The sequence below is a fragment of the Drosophila gunungcola genome, unplaced genomic scaffold, assembly GCF_025200985.1.
Source record: "Drosophila gunungcola strain Sukarami unplaced genomic scaffold, Dgunungcola_SK_2 000001F, whole genome shotgun sequence".
Classification (NCBI taxonomy): Eukaryota; Metazoa; Arthropoda; class Insecta; order Diptera; family Drosophilidae; genus Drosophila; species Drosophila gunungcola.
Genome location: NW_026453197.1, coordinates 8,270,857 through 8,297,786, shown reverse-complemented (window position 1 = coordinate 8,297,786; position 26,930 = coordinate 8,270,857). Strand labels below are relative to the sequence as shown.

At 38.6% G+C, this 26,930-nt stretch overlaps 2 protein-coding genes across 6 annotated transcripts in view; both read left to right on the top strand.

Annotated features, from left to right (window-relative positions):
- The first annotated feature begins 594 nt into the window (after positions 1-594).
- On the top strand, positions 595-24,727 carry LOC128262270 (G1/S-specific cyclin-E). 4 transcript variants are annotated; one of them, XM_052996436.1, is made up of 7 exons: positions 595-795; positions 9,111-9,238; positions 12,734-13,058; positions 20,824-22,148; positions 22,231-22,456; positions 23,070-23,845; positions 23,934-24,727. In XM_052996436.1, exons 2-6 carry the CDS (start codon positions 9,219-9,221, stop codon positions 23,346-23,348), a joined length of 2,175 nt encoding a protein of 724 aa, XP_052852396.1. In that variant the 5' UTR covers positions 595-795; positions 9,111-9,218; the 3' UTR covers positions 23,349-23,845; positions 23,934-24,727. The 4 variants fall into 4 exon arrangements, with proteins under 4 accessions (XP_052852396.1, XP_052852397.1, XP_052852395.1 ...); XM_052996437.1 differs by having other exon boundaries at positions 595-966; XM_052996435.1 differs by lacking the exon at positions 595-795 and adding an exon at positions 2,127-2,292.
- Positions 24,728-25,247: 520 nt separating this feature from the next.
- The window catches only part of LOC128262268 (voltage-dependent calcium channel subunit alpha-2/delta-3), a 42,681-nt gene continuing 40,998 nt past the window's right edge, over positions 25,248-26,930 (top strand). For both annotated transcript variants that reach the window (XM_052996430.1, XM_052996429.1), the window contains exon 1: positions 25,248-25,918. The gene's annotated coding sequence lies outside the window, so the exon portion shown is untranslated. The remainder of the gene's footprint in view (positions 25,919-26,930) is intronic.

Sequence of the window (26,930 nt, the reverse complement as noted above, 5' to 3'; positions counted from 1 at the left end):
TGAAACCAATAATAGCCAATATTCAAACAAAATATGACACAAAATATTCACAACACTACTCACCAACAACACATTCAAAATGCGCGCTCTAAAAAAATTATAACTTATAAATATAAATATGAAATTGGAAGGATCAATAGAATATGTCTTAAAATAACCTTTTAACAAGATACTTTGCATATCAATATTGAAAAAGCCTTCTGAATTAAAACAATTGTGACACCTTCATAAATTCAAAACATAGTGCGCCAATTTCGGGTTTTACTGAAATGGTTGAGTGAAATGTGTTTTTCAGATGTAAATAATATAAATCTGTTTAATCTAGTGTAAAACAAAATAAACGCAGTACAAAAACCCAGGTGCAATGCAAGAACAAACCAAACCTAATTTAAATGGTATTTGCCTAGCTGACCCACTTTACATTCGAATTGCGCGCCCAAGAAAAATCCCACGATCAACCGGGGTGGCAACGCTGCCCTTTGCATCGCGGCGACTCTCTTTTGTGCCGTGTGGCCAGGCCAGATTACTATTGTGTTGGTGCCGTCGATTTTCGCTCTCTTTTTTCTCGGCGCGCCGATCGCTTCGTTTCATTTCGCTCTCTCGATTTCTCGATCTCGCCGCAGTGCCGATAATTGTGTTATTTTCGAGTCGCTGAAAAGGCCGAAAAAGTGTGCTTGCTTGTAACCAGAATTTCTGCTGGCCAACGGGGATCGACTCGAATTGGCCTTGACTTGTGTGGGGTTAAGCTGGCTAATAGAAACGAGCCCAAAAAGCCCAAAAAACAACGTGAAAAAGGTGAAAAAACGGAAAAGGTGAAACTGTCTTGCTGGCTGGTGTGCGTTGGTATGCGTGTGTGCCAGTGTGTGTGCGGCGTTGTGTGCAATTTTTTCATCATCATTCCAGTCCGCGTGTGTTTTTTTGTGTGTAATCCCCGCGAGAATTTGGCCAAATCCTGCGTTTCAGCAGGTGAGTGATCTGGGTTTATAGGGCAACTCATTTTGGAGCAGGTGTAGGGCTTAAAAGTTCGTGAACCCCACTCTAAAAGCGATCTCCTTTAAACGTTTTTTCTTCTAGTGAAAAAAAACGTCGACGTCGCTGCCTCACGTTTTTTTTTTCTCTTTTTTCCCCCTCTCTTTGCACTCTCTCTGACTGTGTCTCTTTCTTTTTCTCTCTGCGCGCGCAGCTGTCATCGCGTCGAGTTCCCGCGCGCGGGAAATCGCAAACTTTGATTGCACTTGTTTCCTCCAAATTAAGCGGGATTGTCGTTTTTATAGCAAAATCAGATTCTAGAAGTTTTAAGCTTTCACCAGGTTATACATTTGTTAAGGTTTTCTTTTAGCTTTATAGTTCTGCAGCCTCTTGAAGTTGGGGCCAAAACTGCTCGAATCTTGTTCGATGACAACAACAAAGTGGCAGCGGTTTGTTTGGTTTTAAAGCGGCGTTGCCACCAGGTTGTGTTTGCAAGTGCTTGTCAGATGTTTTTAGCCTGCAATTTGTTAAAGCCACTTTAAAGGCGTTTACATATTAACTAATTAATTTTTTTAAAAGAATAAGGTGTAGGAAAATTTGTCTGTTTAGTAGTCAGCTAATTGGTTAATTTTCTTTGATATTAAGTCGAGTTTCTAGGAATGTTATAATATTAGTAAAATGAAGTATTTCTATTTTTTTTAATTTTATAATTTTTAAAGCTTGTAGACAAATTAATGCGATTAAAATGTCCTAAAAACGTAGCTAATATTTTTTTTAAACCCGTTATGACCTACTAAATCCGCCCTGCTGGCATCCCTGTCAGCTGACTTGGCCACCCAGCTGTTTTGCCTGTGGAACCTCCAATTGGAGTCTGACTAGCCTGGCGGGACTCCAGTCGCAGACTCCATTCAATAAAATGCGAAAATGCCTGCCACCAGCGGCTTTTATCGTCCTGTCTCTTTCTGTCTGGGCTGTTCTTTGCGCGGGAGATGATCTTCCTGTCTCGTTCCCTCGTGGAGATATTCAACAAAGTGGTATGTGTTGTTGCATTTTTTTGGCGCTTCGGATCAGCTTGTTTTGGCGCGTTCCTCTTGCACACTCGCCGCAGTCGGCGTAGCAGTCGACGTCGCTGTTTTCGGTCCCCAGTTCCACCAATTTTTTTTCGGTGCCGAAGCGATCACTCTGCTGCCGCTGCTCCGCTGCTCGTGAAGTTTTTTCGTGGCCGGCGTGTGACGACGACGACGACTACGAAAAACTCTCGAAAAACCCTGAAAAACAAGTGAAAACATTGGGAAAAACAAGCATTTCCCTACTTCTTATAAGGTAAATGCCAATTGCACAATGGTCTGATTGGAAAGAAAGCCGAATAAAAGTGGAAAAAAATTATGACGCGTGTGTGACAAGTGTGTGGAATAGAGAAGAAGAGAGTGGGTGAGAGAACGTTGCGTTTGCCGTCGTGTCTTTGCATTTTTTGCTACAAATACAACGTCCTCTTATAAGAAAATTGACACGCTGCTGGATTAAACCGTTTCTTTCTGATTGGCAGAGGGTGGGATGTCCAAAGTTTCCCATAAGAATGGCCATGCTGTCAAGAATGGTCGTATAAGAGTGCTCCAAGTGTCAAAACTATCCTATAAGTTCTCAAAGTCCCAATCAGCATAATCACTAGCAAAAGAAAAAACATTCCAAGCCCCCATAAGAATGCACAACTTTTCTTGTAGTTAAAAAGCCGTTCAGTGAACTGTTAGGGCCATTTCTTATTAGGGAGCCAATAAAGTGCAGCTCATTCGTATTGGCTCCATATTGTTAAGACCAACTTTCTAATCTTTCTCCCGCCTGAATTGCACTTTTTCCCGCCATTCGCATAGATTTTGGGCGGTAAAACAAAACTGCGCCAGCCCAAACGCCTAATTCGCGCCACTTTGTGTTTCTCCATTCTTTTTCCCCATGTTCATTTCATTTATATACGCTTCCTCCAATGACACACACACACATGAAGAAGAAATGCGCTCCCTAAGAGAGCTCCCCTCTCTTGCTCGCTCTCTCTCTCTCTTCCGTTTTATTCCAATCAGAATAGCGAGTCAAGTTATTTTTCCCCTGCCAGACAGCAACAACAAACAAAAACTTTTTAGTACTGCTCTGCCCACGTCGACTGCGACGCCGACCGCGGCAGCGGCAGAGGCAGCGACGGCAGGAAAAGTTCAACGCAAAACTTCGAACCTTTTGAAAACTTGAGGAATACGAAGCAGGGGGCAAAGCAAAATGGGAAAAAAAGAGTAAAAATTGAATTATGTCAAAAGTGGCGCAAAAATCTTTGGTACACGGAAAAAAAAACAACTCAAGATCAAATTTCTATATATATAATTATTCAAGATACACAGAAAGAAGATCAAGCTTTGAAATGGTATTTCAAATTGTTTTTAAACTATTAAATGTTAAATCAAGATACACCTAGGTTTTTCATGCATAAGATACCATCTGCATCTAATAACAAAACTCTTGAATGATGGAATTTCAAATATTAATCAGAAAGTTCTTGAACATTTACAATTTAGTAGTAACCTTATCGTAAATCAACAAATTTATCATCATTTCTGTGTAGTAACTCTATGTACGTGGTGTTAACCATTGAGCGAGCGAGATAGACGCTACGTCGATCTACGCGTACGCAGAATGGAGTTCATTGATATTGCCTCCCTTCATCTTCTTCCCCACCTCCTTCTTATCTTCTCCTCTTTCGTCTTCTCTTCTTTTTTCCATTTACCTGCCACAGCTTATTTCTGTTGTTGTTTTCTTCGCAATTTTGACTTTCTTCTTCTTTTTTTTTTGCATTCTTTTGGCGAGCTTTTTTGCGTATTCGCTTTTTGCGCCGTTAAACTTGTCGAGTGGGCGTGGGAGGGGCGTGTCTGGGGGGCTGGCTGGTGGATTGTTGATGGGGTGGCTTTTTGTATACTTAATTTTTGGATTATGTCATGATCGGGCCGAAATTTCATTGTTAAATGTTTGCTGGAGATGTTTAAAATTTTTGGAAAACAAGTTGGAAGGTTTTACACAATAGAAAAAAAAGCTCAAGATCAGTTTCATAAAATGCATACTCAAATTTTCAAGCAACAGAGAAAAAAACAAATACTTGAAAGAAAATATTTATAAAATAATATATTAATATCTTGAAAGTGTTAACTATTTAGACCGTCCTATCCCTACTCACAAACACTTCAAGAACAAGGTCGTTGGGTTTTTCTTTTGTTTGCCCCATCTAAATAGTCCTTAAGTCACTATTCAAATCCTAGTCAACACCTCTTGTGTTCTTGTTCTGATCAAGTGCTTTCCACCTTTCCTAGCGGCAGGCCATCAAAGGATTTTGTAGACTCATTTGTAATATTTTCTCATCATACACGCTTGTTGCGCTATGGAATCACACATATCACCTGGCCATATTAACCCGAATTCCTGGTAAAACACCAGAAATATTTCTCAATTACAAGTGCGGAATGTCTTACAAATATTACAAGCTATCCAAGGATGAGTTGTGAATACTAACTCGTTAAGTAAATGGTGCATATACATACATATGTGGGCATTTTTTATTGTCTACACATTTTGTCGCTCCAGCAGTGGAATCCGATTCGGATTCGGAATGAGAATTGGGGGGAGAAGCCATGCGAAGGGCAGGAATAACAATGATAAACAGTTTCCAGTTATTCCCAGACAAACAAAGGATAGTCCAGCCAGCAGGAGAGTTGGGGCAAGGAGGACAGGACAGAACAGGACGCAGGCCACTTGAGCTGGCTGTGGGCATCCTTTTAGACGCTGCTAAATATAAACTAAATAGTCAATTGAGCGCGTCTCTCGGTGTCCTAACGGCTACTTCAAGGCCGTCGATTCCTGGAACTGGAACGCCGCCACCGCCATCGCCATTGCCATCCATTCAAGAACTTTGATTTGTTCTCCTCGGCTGGGCCGGCTTTACTTTCACACGCCGTTTGCCCAGGCGGCGGCGCTCTTCAGATACCAGAAACACACACACAGATACAGATACAGATACAAATACAGATACAGTGGCGCGCAGGAGAAGAGACCAAGACCCAGACCTCAGAGACGATCGGCTTTCCTGTTTTCGGTTTCAGTACCCTGTAGTTGGGTGTAGGATAGGTATATTCGGCAGAGCTACCTTCTTTAGATCCCAAAAAGTATTAGAGCATTTGACAATTAGTTCGTATAAGCATATGATTTGCATTAAAAAAACAATTAAGAAGACAATTTGTATATATGAGAAATATGTTTTAAATATCTTTAGCCCTTCAAAAAATTATGTTTTATATGTTTTTTTTTTAACATTTTTTTTTTAAACCTATTAATGCAATTTTAAAACTAATAAAAAAATCATGTTTATTTTTTTGTATATATATGTTTTTTTCAAACTTATTTTAATAAAATTGTAAAATTGATGAGGAAAATTTATTGAATATTCGTTGGTCCGTAAAAAAAATTGATTTTGTTTATTTTAAATATTTATTTAAAAACAACATTCCTAACTAAAATCAAGACACACCTACTTTGGTACCCTTCTTTAGCTCTACAATAATAGTTATAAGGTTGAGTTCATTCAAGATAGCGACCAAAAAGTGACGATCCGAACAAAAAAACGGAAGTGGTTTTGCGGATAGCCCTCGACTAACAATTTTAGAAAAGCCTAAGGCGATATTTTAACGCGTATCAGTAGTAACAGTAGTTTCTTTATCCCAGACTATACAATATATTGGATATTTAGCCATGCACAGTATTTGACATAACTTCGGAGATCAAGTTTCAAAAAACCAATCAAGCTTATGATTTTTTTTGTCTGTTTTCTAAGAGCTAAAGGGGATCTCCTTTTTTTTTTGTTAAAAACTTGTCTTAGAAAATGCTATATCTTGAAAAAGTTAGCCTTAGTACAGAAAATTACATTTTTGACCATATTGATGAAATAACAATTATAAAACTCCTGTACAAAATTCCCTAATTTTGGGAAAAAGATGAGCCATAAAGATGATTTTTTTCTGAGTGTAGTCGTCGGCCCTTTGGAGTTCCAACTAATTGCAAGAGTTGTAGCCAGACCACAACAAAGGAGGAGAAGGAGCATTGGCATTGACATCGCCATCGCCATCGCCGTCGCCGTCGCCGTCGCCGTCGCAACAGATACCCAGATACATGTGCAACTTTATCTCGAGTATCTGTGGAATGTATCTGGTCGCATGTGCACAGCCCAAAATGCAGCTCTTCGCACACACAATCGGTCCAAAAAAGGACGCATAAAATTGCAGGCCAAACTGAATAAAGTGAAGAATGAAGAATGAAGATGACGGCGTCTCCAGAGTCCCCCGGATAACTCGAGACCTGTTTTCCCTCTATATATACATACATATACTCGCTGAGATACATACATGCGTATTTATATTTTTTGCGCTCTCCTTTGCGCATTTTGCGCATTCTTCTTTGCATTGCCTCAAGTTGCATTACATACTATCCATTTCCTTGTGGGAAATCTTCTGCACAAAGCAAATATTTCGAGCTGAGAGAAGGGGCCTTCCTTCTTTAGATTTGCCGAAATCGGTCGGCCCTATTTTCTACACACACGCACTCAATTCCAGTTAAATGACCTTGGAGACCTCGTCCAGGTAAACAAATTCAACTCATGCATCATGCATCCTGCATTATGCATCGCCTTTAATTAGGAGCTGAGAGGAAACCCCTGTGTTTATACGGCCGATCCGCGGTATTATTCATATTTGTATACCTGTCGCCGGCACAGATTTCCTCCGAACTCGCAGACTTTTTCACTTAGTCTTCATTAGAGGAAGCTGTGCAGCTCCGTTTCCATCGAGTTTAGCCTGTGTGTGGGCAGTCCTTGCCATTAGTTAGGCCTCTATCCACGTTAGTCGTTGGTATTTGGACAAGGAGCATAGGTTTAGGCATAATAAAGTCATTTGTTTGCCACAATCCCTTGTCAACTCTTCGATTTCTATGTACTATCATCAAAGCATATTAATTTTATAGCATTTGGTTTTATTAATTAAAGAAAGGGATTGTATTTATCTGATTAATTTAATCTTTTGAAATAAATCAGTGTTTTAGTACTTCATTCTTATCGTTTTTATAAAGTTGAGATTTTAAATTGAGATTAAAATATAAAGATCATTATTTTAGGTTTATTTTTTAAGTATCGCTTTTAAAAGCAATTAGCAATTGTTTTGATCAAATCTACAGTATTATAACACTTAATTCATATCGTTCTTATAAAGTTAATCGAGTTTTTTAATGTTTTTTTGTTTAAGTTTCAGTTCTATTCAAATTTGGAAATTGTTTTAAAATTATTCGAAGCAACTAAAATCCTTGTATTTTATTTTACTTAAAGAAGAAATTTGAAGTTTCAGAATCTGAATGGATTTAGCTATGATCGTTTTAATTGTTTAAAATATTGATCTTACTTTACGTTTCTTTACGATACACATAGTTTTATATATCTTTTTTATGAAGCAACATTTCTTTGTTGTAACTAGAATAGTGAGGGTTGAAATCTAGACAAAACCGAGAAAGCAAAACTGATCGAAAAGGACTTCGGGGAAGAAGAGAGAACCTAATTAATTAGAAGGCATATCCGCAATTAGTGTGAAAATGATGGTTGAAAACAGCAAATATTGAGCATGAGAAAAGGCCGGAAAAAGCAAACGAAAAGAGAGGCAAAAAAGTGTGGAAAATAGACAATACTCGTTGCATAAGAATAAGAAAGTAAGGGAAAGAAAGTCGTTGATTAAAAAGCATTCGCATACGGGGTAGGAAAAAGGTGTCGAACTGAATGGTTTGCCCAAGGGGAGGTCCATAAATCGTGGCGAAAATAACGCCAGACCCATATGTCACACGGAAAAAGGAAAAATAAATGAAGGGAGGGGAAGGAAGGAAAAAAGAGAAGGGGAAGGGGAACAAGGAAACGCGACAGGATACAATTAGCGAGGGGGAAGTCAATTGAAGTTACACCAGCAGCAGCAGCAGCAGAGACATTGATAGAATCCTTTAAGGTGGGGTACTAAAATCAACAGCTGCACCTCACCTATCCTTTCCCTTTTTCCACCACTCCACTCCACTCACCTGCCCCGCATCGCCATCATCCTCCAGCAGAAGGCCAGCGATCAACTCTAGCCACAACAGGTGCATCGGTGGCTATAAGGACTTGACTTCTCGATATAATTAAGCGTTGTAAACCACTAGAAAATGTGAATGTTGCGCATGCGCCGAATGCGAAGCACCTGACATTGGTACACTCAAAAATATATATTATCCAACAAGCTATTGGATAAAATAAGAGAGGAACATAAATTTCAATTCAATAAGAACATTTTATACTGGCTTATGTATTTATTTGTAACCCTGTATTATTTGTTTGTTATTAATTAATTTTATTATAGGGATTTTGAAAGCTCTAATACTGACCCATACTTGACAAAATAACAAATAATTTAAGAACAATTTGCCTTGTTTCAACATTCTTTTAATCAATTTATGCAAAAAAATAATACTTAAATATACCTACACTTCTTTGAGTGTACAGGAAACAAGGGGGAGCAGCTGAAGCTGAACCTGCAGCAGAAGGCATCAATTGAGACTCGTGGAAATTCTATTATGATAAAAAATTGACCATCCCGTGACTACCTGTTAGGATGACCCAACTCTAGAAAACATCTCCTAACCACCTTTTTCGATTTCTGTAATTTGAATATCTAAGACACACTTTGCAGCCGTTAGAAAATGTTTACTTTACGTTCGTATTGCTAAAAGCAAGAAGTTTTGGTGTATTTATATTGTTTTTTGAGAAAAACTCACGTAAACAAATTTGCTTGGGGTTTTCGAAACGAGGAAACTCCTCGACCACATGCTGTGTGTGAGTCAAGGATCATATGTTGTTTTTTTCCACAAGGATCTACAGATAAAGCGGGACTAACTGTTGATAGGTTATGTCAAGTCGTAAAAACTCGAAAACTCGTCACATGTGATGACCAAATCCTGATGATCCTGGGCCCTTGGACTTTTAATTGTTTTTTTATATTTTTATTATTCTATTTGGTTTCATATTATTTATTTTATATTTTGTTTGTTTTTATTTGCAGTTCCTTTTAAATTATTTAAATTATTCAAAACATTTCTGCTTTTGACGAGCAGGATTTGTATAAGATTCAGGATAAAGGACCTAAACGGCTTCTCAAGGCCGTACAATTATGGGTTTAAATGCCAAGAGGTAAGTTACATTTTATTTTTTTTTATTAAATAAGTAATTATTATAATTTAAATAATTTAACTTTTCTAAATTGTATTCTTTCCAAATATTAATGCTCCCCACGTTTAAAAAGGTAATGTTATTTACGAAACTATATAAAAAAACTTGTAAATCTATTTTCAGCTAATAAAGATTTTCTTACTTTTAAAAATATATTTAAACTTTCATTATGCTTAAAGTGGTAAAGGAATTTTTTTTTCAGGCCTATTAATCTGTAAGATGTTTAAATTTTCAAGCAACCTGCATGTTTTCCTTGACTTCATTTATGATCTTAGGCATTTCCTTTTTCCATCAAAGACTTTTCGTGACTTCCATTTCCTGCGCAGTCGTAACCAAACTAATTAGCACCCCACATGAAAGCCAAATGGCGACTCCCCAACAGTCTAATACCAGTTGTTTCTAACGCTCGACGACTTCCTGTGGCGACAACCGATCGACTTCCTTTATTTACCACTAACTATCCTGGTATTCAGCGCGTCTCCCTTTAATTCTTTTTAACCAAAAGTGATGTTTATCTAATAGCTATTTCGTAATTATAAAGTGACAGAGCCCAACTGGTTATGCCCGAATACTCCGCGGGAAAGTAAGACCCGCAGGAGCTAAAACCACTCGGGATCCTACTGTTCCTGCTGCATTTCCATTTTTGGCCTTCCGACTCAAGTGCGATAATCTAAAATGCATTTTCACCGTCAATTTCAAAATACAGAAAAAAAAAAACAGATGGCTTGTAGGTGTTAAAGTCGAAACTACGTTGATAACCAAGTGTCGCATTCCTCTGCACTTGGCATACCTTTACAGGACGAGGACTTTTTCGAGGTCCTGCGTGTGATTAGTATATAATTGTGCGCGAAAATGTCATTAGAAAAGTGTTTAGTTTGTGGGACGGTTCGGGTCGGTTTGGTTCGATCGGAGGGTTGTGTTTAGGGGGTTGCACTGTTTGATAATGCTGTTACATAGTCCACACACTTTCTGCGGCTTTTTCAGTCATGTCCTGGCCAAAAATTAATTGAGTATAATATGTTTTGTTCACCCTGTCCTATTTATTTTTGCTTGTGGGTGCCTGCGCATGACCATAATTGCATAATTGCCTAGTCATTTGGTTTTGTCAGTTGCGTCCCCTTCGACATTCAACATTCGACATTCAACATCATCATCACCCACTCCCTCCTCTTTTTGGCCCACTGATCACTGCGATCAACTAAGTGATAGTCCATTTTATGGACATATTTCGTGGTCAGCATGTGTGCGACATAATTATTGGTATGTGTTGCGAAACTATTTCACTGACATCTATAACGGAATTTATCAAAAATGTGACAGAAGTTAAATTTAAGGTTATGCACAAATTGTTGCATACTTTTGAGGGCATTTTAGAGTACTGCAAAATATTGCCTTAAAAAGGTATTTTCAATTAAAACAAAAGTTATCTTTAATGAAACCTTTTTCTACAACCGAAAGTTGTCATAGAAATTAAACTACTGTTACATGAATTTTCAAATATTAGGTACGAACAATTTTTCAATAACATGAGTATTAAATTAATACAACGTGAGTGCTTGAATTAGAATTGAATTAATACTTATACTTAAATACTGTCTGTAGTTAATTTCAAGACACGCTCATTTAAACTAAACTTAAAATTTTTTTTTGGGTGAAAGCATATAAAAAAAATCTGTTACAATGTTTTATATATTTAACTGGTATCCTTAAGAGTTTAAAACAAGATTTGTCAATAGATTACCACTATGGTAACACGAATTTCCCCAATATAACTGTTTTATCGATACAAAGTAAAGCAATAAATAACTAATACCTAATCCCACAGCCTCCTACAGTTTCTTATAATTTATCATGTGAGAAAGATCGATCCTTCGATAGTCCACTTATTATGCACTGGACCATATTCCAGGAACTAATTCTTGGAATTTCTCCATATCATCTACGAGATAGTCACCCTAGCCATTTGCTACCTACAGGGATTCGGATTCAATATCAAAACAAAAAGAAAGGGGAAACGAAACCGAAACAAGATTTCTGGCTTCGCCGCAAAGGAAAGGAAACTTTCACCTCGAAATGACAAATTTCCGTTTGAACCTTAAGCCGCGGAGATGAGCGGGAACCCCTGACCCCGAACCCTGAACACAACCAAATGGAAAGAAAGAAAGCACGTACGCTCCATTAGTCCTTTCTCGCCATAACTCATTTTTAAGCGATTTCATTTCCTCGTAATTTACTACGTGATTACTTTTTCTTGTTCATTAAACCATTAAACGCGATCGATAGTGCAGGGCCAGGATCAAAACAGGAGGCTGCGATCCCGCGATCCTCTGACCAAGAAGAAATGGCTAAAGCCTTAGAATTTATGTGTGCAGGAGCCCTTTTTTTATCCCTTTTCGGGAAGTTTCCTCAAGAAGGTTTTTCGGTCCCAAGGGTTAGATTTCTTTTTTTTTGCCCCTTGCTCAAATTGCAAAAATTCGCGCATCGAATTGCTTGAAGTGCAGTTGGCTGCTTGGCTGCTTTGAAACACTTGAGAATTAAGGCGAGATGATAGAACATCTGTCCTCTCGAGGAGGGAAATTCAATTCTTTTCGTTTGCCAGCCTCTTGCATTATGCTAATGTGCATGCAAATTTGCCAAAATTGCTCAATAATCTCGAGAAGGAAAGGCTTTTCTCGGGCCCTCTAACGACTGAAGATCCCATTTCCCTCGATCAGTCATCTCGATTTCAATTTCCCGGATGTTAAATATTAATGTATCCGTTGGGCGCCTTAATCTCGAGTCTCGCATCGCGATTCCGAATGCCGTGTCAAAATTCAATGAATTTATGTTCGTTTCGTTTGTATCTATTTTACAATTTTAGAACGCCCCTATGTGATTTGCTCCGTGCCTCCGTGGCATATTAAATTTCTCTATTTTGCAAAAACGGAGAAATTGGAAATAACTGATCCCCAGAAATTTGCACAGTGGTCTGGGTCCACATAAATATGGGGGATATTTTAGTTAGCTTGGCTGAATATTATAAAATCTTTTTAACTCAAACCAGAATTAGTAATATTAATTTTTAAAATTTAGCACGTTTCTTTAACTCAATAGAGATACAGAGTCAGCAACAACCTACATTTGTTTTGTTTACTTACCGTTTTGTATTAAAGTTTAAAAAATATCATTGAAACTTGATATACCTTTTTAATCTTTAATATAAACATGTATAAAGTATTTTTTAAGTTATTTTTATACAAAAAAATGAAAAAAAATAAATTTATAATAGGTAAAGGTTGTCTTTGATAAAGAATTTCCTATTGTAATGATACTTTTGTATTTATAAACAAAATATCACTGAACAGTGACCTTAAATTAAGTTTATTTTTAATGTATTACAAAAAAATGTAAATTCTAATCTATATGTTTTTAAGACCCTATCGTTCCACTGTTAATTTGGTGTACTTTCTTTTGCAGTGTTTGTTCTACCAGCAGCACTGAGCCAAATGGCAGCATAGTCACAACCGCCCCCAGCAACGGAGAGGCCAGCAGCAGCAGCATTGTCGTCGTCGTCAGCAGCAGCAGTAGTAATAGTAGCAGCAGCAGCAGCATTTGCCCAAACCCAATCGCAATCCCAATCCCGCAGCAAAACGAAGAGCTACCGGGAACCTCAGCAGCCTCCAAAAAAGTCGAGATGTGCTCATGTGATAACCAGAACCTTGCAACATCATCCACAGCCGCAACTTCCAATGGCAATAAACGTAAACGGCGTTTAAGCAGCTACTCCAACGATGATGCTAAGGTGAGTACTCCACACACACAAATCGCACTCTAAATGTAAAGCCAGACATGGCAGATTCGGTTTATGAATGAAGTTGCTGATAGCCCGTGTGACCTCGTTGATTTTTGCAATCTTGTCAAGGAAACGCTAAGGGCGATAGACAGAAAAGAGGTCGCCGGTGACCCAAACGATCGTCAAAGACCAAGAATCAAGCTAATTTCCTGCTTGTGTACTTTTGAATTTAAAATTCATTCAATGTTTATATTTAATCACCTTCTTATGTAATCTCTTGGTTTTTGCGGACCTATTTGTGGTGTCGATTAGTGACTTTCATTGATTAAAATAAGTGTTTGTTTGCTAAAAATTTTTATATTAAACATTACATTGAATTAGTTTTGATTTTAAATTTAAATTTTGTATTTAATAATTGGAAGATTCTTATTTAATAATTTTCCATTAAAGTATACTAATATTTAATCAGAGTTCCTTCATTCTATTTATTGGTCACTGAGATTTAGATTGATTTAGTTCTGCATGATTAAATGTGCTTGTAAAGATCGGTTTTGTTGTCATCGATCAAAAGAAATTTTCATTAAAAGTATTTGTACACCCACTTATTTGATTAGAGTGAGTTTCGGAAGTGATTTTATTGATCACCGATCTTCAGGCATCTCTTTTTATCCTATGTTTGGCAAACGATCTATTATTTGTACATCCATTTATATACGAAGCCCTTTCTTGGCTTCCAGTTGTTTGGCTGCCGATCTTCATTTGATCTTTTGCTGCTTGAGCTCTGGCCAAATAAGCCTTTGGGCACGTAGAGTGCTACTTGGCTCTCCTGCGCTGGCACAATGCAAAGATGAGCCCAAAAATAAACGCTACTTACTGAAAGGGCTCGTTTAGGAGCATCCTTGGAAGCCTTGAAGTCAGTTCTACTCTCAAGTAGCTGCAATCAAGGCGGAGAACAATGGCTTCTCCATGTGGCGGTTCCTGGCGACGGGCAGCTGTGTTGGTGCAAAGGATTTTTTTTTTTAGTGCTATATGAAATATCGAAGGGAGAGAATATTCTTCTGTACGTGCAATGAACTTGCAGAAATGGTTTTCTTGTTTGTGAATTTGTTACCCTCTGTGGGGGTATCTTTATTTATGGGAGGGTTTTAATAACTCAATGCTATTATCTTGGTCTATAAAGAAAACTAAGAAATAGTAACACACAAAAGGGAAACTGTAAAAGTTTATTTTTAAAATAAGAAAATATAAAATAAAGTATATATTTATGACGCAAAAATCTTTTTAATCAAATCATAATTCATTTTTTAAGACTAAAGGGTTCTTTTAAATGCATAACACTTTTTAATGATATATGTTCTTTAAGAAGAGATCATTATTATTTAATGCAACAATTTTTTACATGCTTAAATTACCTACACCTTACATAAAATTGTATAAAATAAAATCAAAAGACCTATTATGAAACGTTTTTCCAGAGTACTTATATAAAATATATGTATGATGCAAAAATTATTTGAATCAAATCTAGTAGTTCTGCGTCATATAAAAACACTTTAAATATTAAAGCCTCTTTTTTTTAAAGACTGACACTTTCTAATATTTTAAATTCTAAAAGTAGAGATTTTTTCCTTTTGTTTATGCAAGTTATTTAAACTTTCTTTTTAAAATGTTTAGAAAACCTTAATTTATATTTAACTTTTTCAATTAAAATTCCATAAATTAAAATTAAATGAAATTATTAAGTAATATTTTTCAAGAGTATAAAATAGCCTGCTCAAAAATGCCTAACTGCCTTGGGCATTTTTTATTTTTTTTTGGCATGGGCTCTGTGCTTTTTTTTGTTTTTGCAACGTTTCAGCGTTTACCTTCCTGCCAAGCAAATGTCATTCTCGTAGGGGGAAAAAAACTGATGGCAAGGCAATGTTTGCCCCCCTTCAGGCGAACGCGTTGTTGGGTAAGAATTCCGAAGGGGTCTTGGCAGTAGTCAGTCGGCAGTACGAGAATGTTGAGCATATGCACGGCAGGACAAAGGAGACCAAGGACAGAAGGCGTCGTTGCGCATGCGCGCACACCTTTAGCCCAAGTCCGACCACTTCTCCAGGGGTGGGTTTTTCCCAAAGTCAAGGCGGCGGCAAATGTCCGTTAAGGCCGTAGCAAGAATTTGAAATTGCGATAGTTATAGTTATAGGTTAGCTTGAGGCAGGAACTAGATCAAGACGACATCTCCGGGATCGGAATTGGGATCGGGATCGGGATGGGTAAGGGATCGGAGTGACTACCGGAATGGGACGGAGCCGAAACCGCAAGACACGAATGAACGAACGCAGGGGTAGAGCGCAACGCCTTATCCTTTTAAGGATCACTGGCCCGAGTGTTCTCCCTTTCTTCCTTAATTAAATATTCATCGAGACGACATTTGCTTCTGCAGTGGAAGGATCCTGGCCATAAAAAATGCTTTCCCGAACTGGGTTGCATTTTGCTACCCCGTTTCGGGACATGTTATCCTTATGCAAATGCTTTGCGACGACGTCTGCTCATTAGATTTCCGTTAAACTTTTATGCAAATCATCATTCCAGCTCCTTGGGCAGCGCTTGTGTCATCTGTTTTCGGGACACGCAGCACAACGCTCTCCTGCTTTCTGCTATATTATACAATATTTGTTTTGCTGCTGGCACAAGGATCAAAATTATGGTATTATTTTACCAATTTGTCAGTGTAATGTAAACCCTTTTTGCTTATTTCTTACATGGCAGGCATGAAATCGCTGAAAGTTCCTTTTTTTCCGGGAAACTTCATTGTTTCTTTTGTCCCGAAAGGGGAGTTGGGTTTGCTTTCGCCCGGGTTTCTTCTCGTTGCTGCAATCAAGTGCCGGTCTTGATTTCTGTCAAGTCAGACTCGGAACATTGTGGGAAACTGAATTCAAGTTTCAGTTTCCCAGATTGCATCCCGTTCAGGGATCATGCATCGTCGGCTTTGAAATTCAAAGTTTTTTTTTTTTTAATTTTAAAGAGGATTTTATTTAGCCGATGGTAAACAAGAGATGAAGGCTGGATTGTTAGGGAATCTTTGGGCCGTGATCTGTTTTCAGATCGAGATTCATCTGATAAAGGAACCAGTTTCTAAGCAGATAAGCATTTTTGTTTAACTTATAAATAGCAAACAAACGTTTTAGGAAGGTTATGGGTAATAATTTCGTACTTAAGTCAATTAATTAATCAACAAAAGTATATTTATCAGGAAAATTCAAAACGTTGGCATAACTTAAAGAAAATGTATCTTCCCCTATCATTCATCATTCCTTTTTTGGCATTCAAAATTCATTCGCGGTTTGTCCTTTGTCCACTTACCCTCCTCCTGTTTTCACCAATGGGTTATGCTTAAATTCATTTGGTCATGGATCTAACCAATTGCATGATTAATTACATGTCCAAGCCTTTTCGCCGTCCCCCTGGCCATCAAATGTTTTATATTTCCCCGATGATAAATCCAGCCAAGTCACCGCGAAAGTGTTGTGTTGGATTAACCCTTTCTGGACTGACCAGGGGTCAGTTGGAAATATATGGTTGGAAATATAAGTGTTTGCTATGGTCCTTCTGGGATTTGTCCTCTGGCATGTTGTTTGTATATCATTTATTAAAAGAAGAGCAGCTAGAGTGTCCCAAGAGTGGACAGGACTTGAGCTAATTTTGAACGATCATTAGGGAAATGCTAATTTATCAGCTTTTCTTGGTTCTGAAGCAAATGCTGTTTTAATTAATAAGGAAATTCAAAGCTGGAAAATCTTGAAGCATTTCAGTTTTATTTTATAAGGAAATTCAAAGCTAGATCCTGAACTTCTGGGAAATCCTAATCATTATTCCCTATCCCCCTCAACCGTTTGAAAAAATATTAACAATTACCACAGGCCATAGAAGAAATTAAATGTTATCCAAAGACTTGGGGGAGAAATGAAAAAAATGAAAGAAAAGAAAAATAAAACGAAACGAAACAACAATGCAGCATATTACACGGCAACAGCGGCGAAAAAGTTACACCTGGACCCACGCCAAGGTCTGAAAACTAAAGGTGTTTCGGTTTTCGGTTTTCGAGCAGACGGCCGTCGAAAGATTACGACACATAAGCGCAGGACTTTGTAGGGTAGGTACACAATGGGGCCCCAGGACATTGAGGTTGACGGCGCAGAGGTTGTCGCATAACAAATGCTTCTTGACTGCTTTGTATGGCATAGTATGCCATAGAGATTTCGAGAGATGTTTTGGGTGCCTTGTGGGCTGCGCACTGAAGGAGCTGCTGATCTCGAGATGAAGGACGAATGCTGCTACTGCAGCTGCCTCCTTGGACTTGGCACACAAATCCTTGAGGGCAACAACCCAGTTTCACCCTTGTTAAACTTGCGAGATGCAACCCTTTCGCAATTGGTCCAGATTCCAGCCCACTTTACAGCTCACTAATTTCTCACACTCACTAGGTCGATCTTTCTCCTCCTGGATTCCGTCATGTCATAAAGTAAACTGGGAATTTTCGTGCATAATCTTTCTGATTCCTTAACGCTTGACCAAATCCCACTGGCAGATGCAATGTCCACGCACCAAAAAAAAAAAAGGTGAAATAATAAGGCTAGAGGAATGTCCATTGTGTGCGGAACTAGAATCTTAGGCCATTGCACGCTTTGATTTTAATTGCATTGCATCTGGGTGCCTTGACATGTGTCCACATCCATATCCATGTCCATGTCCATGTCCATTTTCATTTTCATTCTGCAATTGCCATTCCCGGTTACCTACATCACATCACATCATCTTCGTTGGAGGGTTGTTGGTTGCAGTTTGTTGGCCAGAAGAATAAGAAATTAAATTTGTCATGCGTCTTGGACCTTCCTGTCTGGAAGCGAAAATGTACTTACCCCCGACTCCTCCAGAAGGGGAGTTCCTCGCCGTATGTCTGACGGATGTCGGATGGGCAAACCTACTCAGACAATTAAGAATGTCACATAAATATCGCAACATTTTTTCCCTCATTTTTACGCAACAAATTATGTGAAAATCTTTAATGAGCAGCAGCAGGGTTGGTTGATATTGTCAAGCTTTTACGACGTGTGAGATTGGCTGTTAAGAAAGTTGATGAAATACATCCTGTATTTGATAAATTTTACTATTGTATAGGATCTGAAACCTTTTTCTATCAATGTAAAGATCAATTGCAATCGTAAAGTTTTAGAATTCACAAGAAAAAGGTTGCGAAATTATTTTGGATTTGATAGTCTTGTCTGATTTTTATTGTTCTTTTATTTGTCAGATAACTTTATCTTATAATTTAAATTATATGCGTTTTTCTTATATCGTAATATATAACTTGACCCCCAGCTCATAAAATGGAGAACGTTTTAAATTATTTTTTTTATGTATATTATTATTATTATTATTGTCTTTATTAAAGCTAAACATATTTGTCTTAACAAATATCTAAGTTCAATAAATATATAGCTAATTAAAGTTAATTATTTTGTAAATTAAATTTTCATATAAAATTATTGTAAAATACATTTTTAAGTTTTGTGCATTTAAGAGCTTTTCCAATTGTTTTTCGAGAGAAATGCTTTCTTTAATTGAATCTTTTTTCACATATCTAAGCGCAGCATCTGTGTCCCATATTGCACACAATTTTTTTACTTTATGGACTTTCTGATCTTGGCTTCTGTTTTCCATCATCTGTCTGTAAGAACAATGGTCAAGGATCTCAATTGTTTGAGTTTTTCGTTTCCATTATATTGTATTTTTTTTTTTGTCATTTTCGTGCTGTAATCTTATGATTTGGTCTCTGGGCTGAGGTTCCATTAGGTTCGCTCTACATTTGGCTTCGGCACCGCCCCAGCCCCTCTGATCAATGCCAAAAGATAATTTATTAGAGTTGCGAGCGATTTTTAATGCAGCCGCTGACAGCTCGAGCCAAAAGCTATAATACTAGCAAAAATTATTTATATACTTCACTCCCTATGTACTATATTGAATATATATATATATATATATATTGCTGTGTGAGGGCTTAGGTAGTGATTTTCCAAGACGTCTTGTGTCTACCTGGACGCACAGAAATGTTGACAAAAATAATTGTAAAAAGGATCAGGATCGGGATTTGTTGTTGGGTTGATAAACACCCAGAGGCGAAAAATGCAATGCAAAAACAACAACGTCAACGTCTCAAGAAGTACGCATATCTTTGGTAACTACCCCCGATGGAAAGAGATGGAAAGTCTGGTGGCGATTCGATCCTGTTTTTACCGCTGCAACGTCTCGTCTGTCGGGGGGTGGGGGAAAAAAAAAGCAACCCCTATTCTCGAGACCGTTGCATTCGTTGGGCAGGATAACGACGATCGGCGTTCGGGGATCGAGATTCGGGGATCGACGATCTGGAACGAGGTTCGTTGAGCTCAGTTGCACAGCGCACGCCAAGAAGATTGGTACTCGACCAAGCCAAGAGCGGAGTGAACAAAAAAAAAAGAAGAAAAATAAATATAAATATAAATACCTATACAGCTAAAAGACACTGAAACCAAAACCAAAATCTTAATTATTCGTTGCCAAGTAGCAAAAAGTTAAGACTGACAAATATTAATAAACCCCACACACAACGAGTGCAAAGAACTAATTTAAGAACCGGATTTGCCAAGATCACCCACCAACAACAACAACTAAAACAACTACTACTACAAAAAAAACCAAAACGAAGCCAAAAATGTTTTAAATGTTATAACCAAAAATCTGTTTGCACAATTATTTAATCACACCAAAGAAACAACGCAACAAATTATAACCAAAGACTGCTACTAAATTTAAACGAACATCAAAGCAAAAAGTGCAATAAAGATTTTATTTATATTGAACATACCATAAAGAAAGAAAAGAAGGAAAACGAAATCGAAAACGAAAACCCGTTCCCACGAGACTAGAACATTCAACCAAATTGTTATTGTTTTACCTTCATGCGAGTCCTGAGTCCTTGATCCTTTGTCTGATCTCAACTGGCACTCATTTTGTGCGGGTGCATTTGGTCCAGCCAGCGGTCCATCTATCAAGGATTACGAATTTTGACAGGCGAGCCCACATAAATTTTGGCCAATTATATTCGGAGCACGTTTCCCATTCCGCGTGTGATCCTGTTACTACTCACTTGGGCATATCCTCTCCATTCTGTGTTGTTCATGTTATTATGAAGTTGGAACAGAAGCGCAAATTCATTGAAATGGTAATCATTGTTAGCTTAGCTTTATTTTTTGAGGATTTAAATATTACAAAGATAACATTTGAAAATATTATAATATATTCTATTCTAAACAGTGTTGAAACTATTTTTTATATGGGAAATTGACTTAAAATTAAATTTATTAAGCACAAATATTTATCAATTATGTAGTGGGTTACTTTACTTAAATTGCATTACTACTCAAACCAACTTTCGATTGTATTAATATTTGTAGACTCGTTCTATAGCGATTTTCTGTATTTTATATGATTTATTCTATTAAATATTTAGCAAAATATTTTGAAAAATATAAATATAAATATGGTCATATAAGATAGTTTGTTACATTACTAAAACGACTTGTTAATGATGGTTTAAAACTTAAGGGTGGTATATTCCAAAATCAACTATTTTTCAAACCAACATTAAGATGCAATGATATTCTTTAATATTGTTCTGCAGTTATACATTTTATTTAAAATTTATTTTAGTAACTTATATGTATAATTAAATACATTTTGATTTCTATTCTAGGACCCCGAACTCGGTTTTGAGCCTCCATCCGCCAAGCGCCAGCAGCGACTGCCCGCTCTGTACTGCAGTGACCAGAGCAACCTCTCTTCGGTGGCCTCCTCGGTGTACACCTCGCCCGGCCAGAGCACCCAGGAGCTGCTCAGCATACGCAGCTCGCCGGCCGAGGAGTTGCCGGAGGCGCCACACAGTCCGCTGCCGGACAGCCCGGACAGTCCGCCCAGTCCGGATCGCGGTGCCAAGCAGCCGCCCGTCGTAGTGCGTTACGGAGTGGAGCAGGTGGTGACCACCACCATTACCACCACCGCCACCACCACAGTGGTCACGCAAAAGGCGGAGGAGGATGACCTTCTGGATGACAGCTGCGAGGATTACTCCTACGACGAGGATGATGGCGAGGAGGAGGATGAGGATGAAGACGAGGAGATCTACTCGTCCACCATTTCGCCAGCCTCCTCGGGCTGCAGCCAGCAGCAGGCGGAGAATGGTCAGCGAACTCCCGGTCTGCAGCAGCATCAGCAGCCGATGCAGCATCCGGTCAGTGAGCACCTTATGATCAATATGATGGCGGCTCCGACCAAGACGATCGCCCTGGACGATGCGGCGGCGTTCAGTTGCATGTCACCGGCTGTGGAGAACGCCCTGCGCCAGTGTCCCCTGCCCGCCCTGAACTGGGCCAATGCCGCCGATGTCTGGCGCCTGATGTGCCAGCGGGATGAGCAGGACTCGAGCCTGCGCAGCATCTCCATGCTGGAACAGCATCCGGGGCTGCAGCCGCGCATGCGTGCCATCCTCTTAGACTGGCTGATCGAGGTGTGTGAGGTGTACAAGCTGCATCGGGAGACCTTTTACCTGGCCGTCGACTATTTGGATCGCTATCTGCATGTGGCGCGCAAGGTGCAGAAGACGCACTTGCAGTTGATCGGCATCACCTGCCTGTTTGTGGCCGCCAAGGTGGAGGAGATCTATCCGCCGAAGATCGGGGAGTTCGCCTATGTGACGGACGGAGCCTGCACCGAACGGGATATCCTCAACCACGAGAAGATCCTGCTGCAGGCGCTCGACTGGGACATCAGTCCCATCACCATCACCGGCTGGCTGGGCGTCTATATGCAGCTGAATGTGAATAACCGCACGCCGGCCTCCTTCTCCCAGATTGGCAGACAAAAGGCCACCGAGGCGGACGATGCGTTCATCTACCCGCAGTTCTCTGGCTTTGAGTTTGTGCAGACCTCGCAGCTGCTGGATCTGTGCACCCTGGACGTGGGCATGGCCAACTACTCCTACTCGGTGCTGGCAGCAGCAGCCATCAGTCATACCTTCAGTCGGTAAGTTGGCTTCTGGCGCTCTCTCCTTTGGCATTCGAAATATATATAACTTACCTAATTTATTTTTTCTTATTTTTTTTAGCGAGGCCTCTCTGCGTTGTTCTGGCCTGGATTGGCAGGTGATTCAGCCCTGCGCCCGCTGGATGGAGCCCTTCTTCCGGGTCGTCTCCCAGAAGGCCACCTTCCTGCAGCTCAACGAGCAGAACGAGCAGGTCAGCAACAAGTTCGGCCTGGGCCACATCTGTCCCAATATTGTCACCGACGACTCGCACATCATCCAAACCCACACCACCACTATGGATATGTATGTAAGTATCTGAAAGGTGATAATGGGAACTAAATAACTATACAAATATGTGGAGCTTAGTAAGAGAAATTGTTAAGTATTTTCGAATATAAAATGTATTTGGGGGTGTCTAGGAAGTCTCTTCTAAACAAGTTCCAAACCAAAGTCAAAGTTCTGTTCTTCATTAAGTTTACGACTTATAACCAACTTTTAAAATTTTTTTTTTACCAGAGTTTGAATCCCCAAATGCTATTTCTAAGGGATTTCCTATATAACCCTTATTTAAATCACTTTTATTTTAAATTGTCCATACATGGGTGCGCCAAGATAATATCTTTTAAACTAGAATCAAGCGAATTCCAATTTTAATTAATCAAATCTTAAGAGAATTCTGTGAACTATTATGACGTTTGCTTAGAAAATTACTCCTGAACAGGTTCCAAACAATATTCAATTATCTTGCCTTATTAAAAAGCATTTAATCATTGAGTTATTGACTTAAAACCAACATTTAAATCTTTCTTTTATAAAAAACTAAATCAAACAATGTTGTAAAATTGTTTTTTAAAAATGTATATGTTTTCGGATAACTTTAGTTATTTTATCAATTACTTATTTAAATTCTTTCTTTTTAGGACGAAGTTTTGATGGCCCAGGATGCGGCGCATGCGATGCGTGCTAGGATTCAGGCCTCTCCGGCTACCGCGCTGCGCGCTCATGAGAGTTTGCTGACCCCTCCCGCCTCTAGTCACAAGCCGGACGAGTACCTGGGCGATGAGGGGGATGAGACGGCGGCCAGAAGCGGCATCACCTGCAACACTGCCAGCAGCAACAGCAGTTGCAGCAACAGCAACGCCATCAGCAGCAGCAACAACAATCCTGTGACCAGCTGCAGCAGCAGGAGCAATCGCTGAGAGATTGGCGCCCATGATCTTGGTTATCATCCTCTCACAACTCACCACACACACACACCCGCCCAAACAGTCTCTACGTTAAGTGTTTCTTATATTTAAATTATTTTTGTTAAGTGAAAAGTTATTAGTTGCCTAATTCCTATGCTAAACACACACATATTTAATTTGAAATTTTCAACGCCCTTATGTTTCTCAACTCGCGATATATTCACTTTCCTCGCTCAGCTTAATATTTAATTTTGTGTATTTATAGAAAATCAGAAATATAATTTTAACTGTACACTATCTATAAAGCACACAAACATATATATATATCTATTTAGATATACATTTAGAGTATAGCAGACAAGGCAAAACTGAATTAACCATTAGACTAATACCTGCTGAAAAGGGAGCATAACAAAAGCCAGCCAAAAATTGTGCACTAGTCACAAACTTTGCTGGCGCCTCAAAAATTAAACAAACAAAACAATGTTCGCATTCAAACATGTCCAGCTGTCAACCAGTCAATCAGTCAGTCATTCATTATCAATCACCGAGAGCAAACAAACTAATACTGACAAAGATAAGCGGAGCAGAGCAGAGTACTTGACTAACCAACTAAAATTAGCTTATAAGTCGAGGGAACTAAACCGACTAATGCTGAACCCTGCATTTCATTCGATAATTAACCCTACTAACAATGAATCAAACAAACACAGGACAACAAGTCCATAGCTGACATGGAGTGACAAAGAAAATGGCAACCAATGAATTAATGAGTTATATTACATGAATTGAACGCACAGAACAGAACAGCACATAACAGACTATATAAACAAAAATACTTGTATGAATATATATGCGTCATTGTAAATTTTTTTTTAATTTAGACTAATTTGCCATAATTTGCTAAGCAAATAAATCCTGTACATAAAGCAAAACACACACAAAACGCACAAAAACAAGAATTAACCATAACTGAAACGCATATAATATATTATTATATAAGTGTACAATTCTCTATATATGGCTTACAATAATGTTATGTACATTCAAATGGCAACAACGCAAAGTAGAAAATTATTATTATTCGCTAATTTAGGCATAAATAACATGTAAGTGTTCATACAATTAAGGCTGGAATGAAAACAGAAAACCAACAAAAAACAACAACTAAAAGAAAAGCAAACAAAAAAAAAACGAATGTATTTATGTTTTATTTGTAGTTTTTTAAAGCAATAATCATTTTAAAAATATGAATTTGATTTTAAATATTTTCACAAGTACGCTTATATTTATGATTTGATGTCAATAAATAAACAAATGCAAAATCATAAACTATACCAATCAAGTTGAATTGAATGAGTAAATAAATATATTTTTGTAAATAAAACTGACTTATAAATCTTGTTTTTTTAGTTGGGCTCTGGAGAACAAAAATTAAAACAAAAATAAGTACAAATTTTTTTATCTGTGAACTTTAAAGTTTTATGGAAAAAAAGCCAATTTAAACAAGTTTTAGAATAGTTTTAGTTATTTTTTTATAAATTTTGTTTGCTTATCACGTTTTTAAAATCGAAATAGTAAACTTAATTGATTTACCAGAATAGCTGATTTAAATTGTAAAGCACGGAATACGGTATTTATATAATATATTCATGATAGTAAACTAAGTCTTAACCGATAGATTTTAAGTAATGGCGCCAAAAGCAAATGGTTGCATGTTGGCCAGTTAATCGATAGGTTCGTTAAAATTCTGTACCGTTAGCAGAGTGGGATAGGTTAACAGTGTCCATCGGGCCATCTGGCATCGCCGGTGCAATAACAACCCTAACGAATTTGGCCAAAATCGAGTTGAGAGGAAACGAGTTCGAATGGCGAGGAATCGTGCCCCAAGACTTAGATTTAAGACCCCCAAAGCGCACTCAGTTCGTGGCGAGAATCTGGCGAGTGTGGATGCGTTCCGAGCAGAAGAAACCGCGTACAAACAAAAATTCACTTCTGCCCCAATGCAACCAGCAACACCAAATTAACAAGCAAGAAACACCGACTCAAAGTGCAATATTATCACAGAAAGAATAAAAGATACAAGTGTGGCTGCGGTAACGATAGCGGCATTCCATTAAAAGCGCTGCCCCCAAAAAGTTCAGTGTTCGAAAATCTCTGTACCCCGCAGCAGAAGATATATCTTCAAAATCCAAACTTTGGAAAAAAAATCCAATACAGATATCTCCATGTGTATATGTATAATGTATGTGCGTGTGCGTGCGAGTGTGCCTGTAGTGGTGGTGGTGGTGCAATAATTGTGAGCGCCAAAAAGCCGAAGAGACGAAGCCGCGCAGCTAAATAAATCTCTCGTCTCTACTCAAATCGCGCTTCTCGTTTTCGCGTCGCTTTCTCCACTTCGAAAGTCGCGTAGTAAAAAGTGTCGGCAATTTCCGCGCCTCGCTGCACCAACCACCCATTCACCCACCAATCTCAACCCATCTTAACCACTGGGCCACACTTTGTTTTTGGTCAAGTCCCTCGCCTCGCCACTCGGCACTCGAAATTCGAAATTGCGAATTTGGCGCGCACGGGAGCATCAAGTAAGTGAGAGCCAGGATAGCGAGAGTCCTTAAAAAGAGAGAAAGAGAGAGAGAGAGAGAGAGAGAGAGTCCCCCGTTGATTGCACAATAAAATGGGCAAAACAAAAAGCCAAATAACTAACTAAAGCGTGGTCGAAAATAACCAAATTCCCGTAAATTGGCCAACGTTCCAATTGATGGGAGAATAAATCAAAATTCGCGCATAGAGGTATGCACTGGTGTGTGTGTGTGGTTATGTGTGTTTGTGTAGGGGGAAGTCCTTGTGTTTTGCGCGCCCAAAGAAGTATGCTTCGCCGTTTTACTATTTACTACTACGCACACTCCCCCAAAACACACATACGCCAATACACTCACACACTGGCACATGGCACATAATAACGGTTTATCGTGTACTACAGACACGCAGCTTACGCAGCTGCGTAAAATCTCAAGGCTTGACCAATACCCCGTAACCTCTGGCTGGACCTTCAACTCCCAACTCCCCCTAATATCGGCCGCCCCCCCCACTTCCGCCCCTTAGAGTCCTACCGCTGCAGCTTTGTAAGCTGTTTACCCACATAAATATATGTACACTGTACATATCACACGCACACGTGTGTGTGTGACGGGCTTTAGAGGATATTATTCTTTTGGGCCTCACGTTTTACCCTTTTTCTTTCGGACTGACACGTCAAATGATCTATTTCCTAAGAATTAAAGTATCTCTTTTAAACATAGTTGTAAAATCAAACATGAAGTGGAAAGCATGGAACTATAGAACAGATGGCATAATATTTATATTAGATGCCCCAAGTAAATAACTAATAAACATTGTTTATGTAAAATGATAAACGAACGAATACAGAAATTGCCTTAAAATAATAATATCCCCCCGAGTTTTGTAGGTATAGATGGAAATAAAAAATGGAATCTAACTTAAAATGGCTGTTTGTAACTGACTTACTCTATTGTCATAAATTTAATTATCTGAAACAAGTTCCCTTTTGGTTATTGTTCAAAATAAATTTTTAAA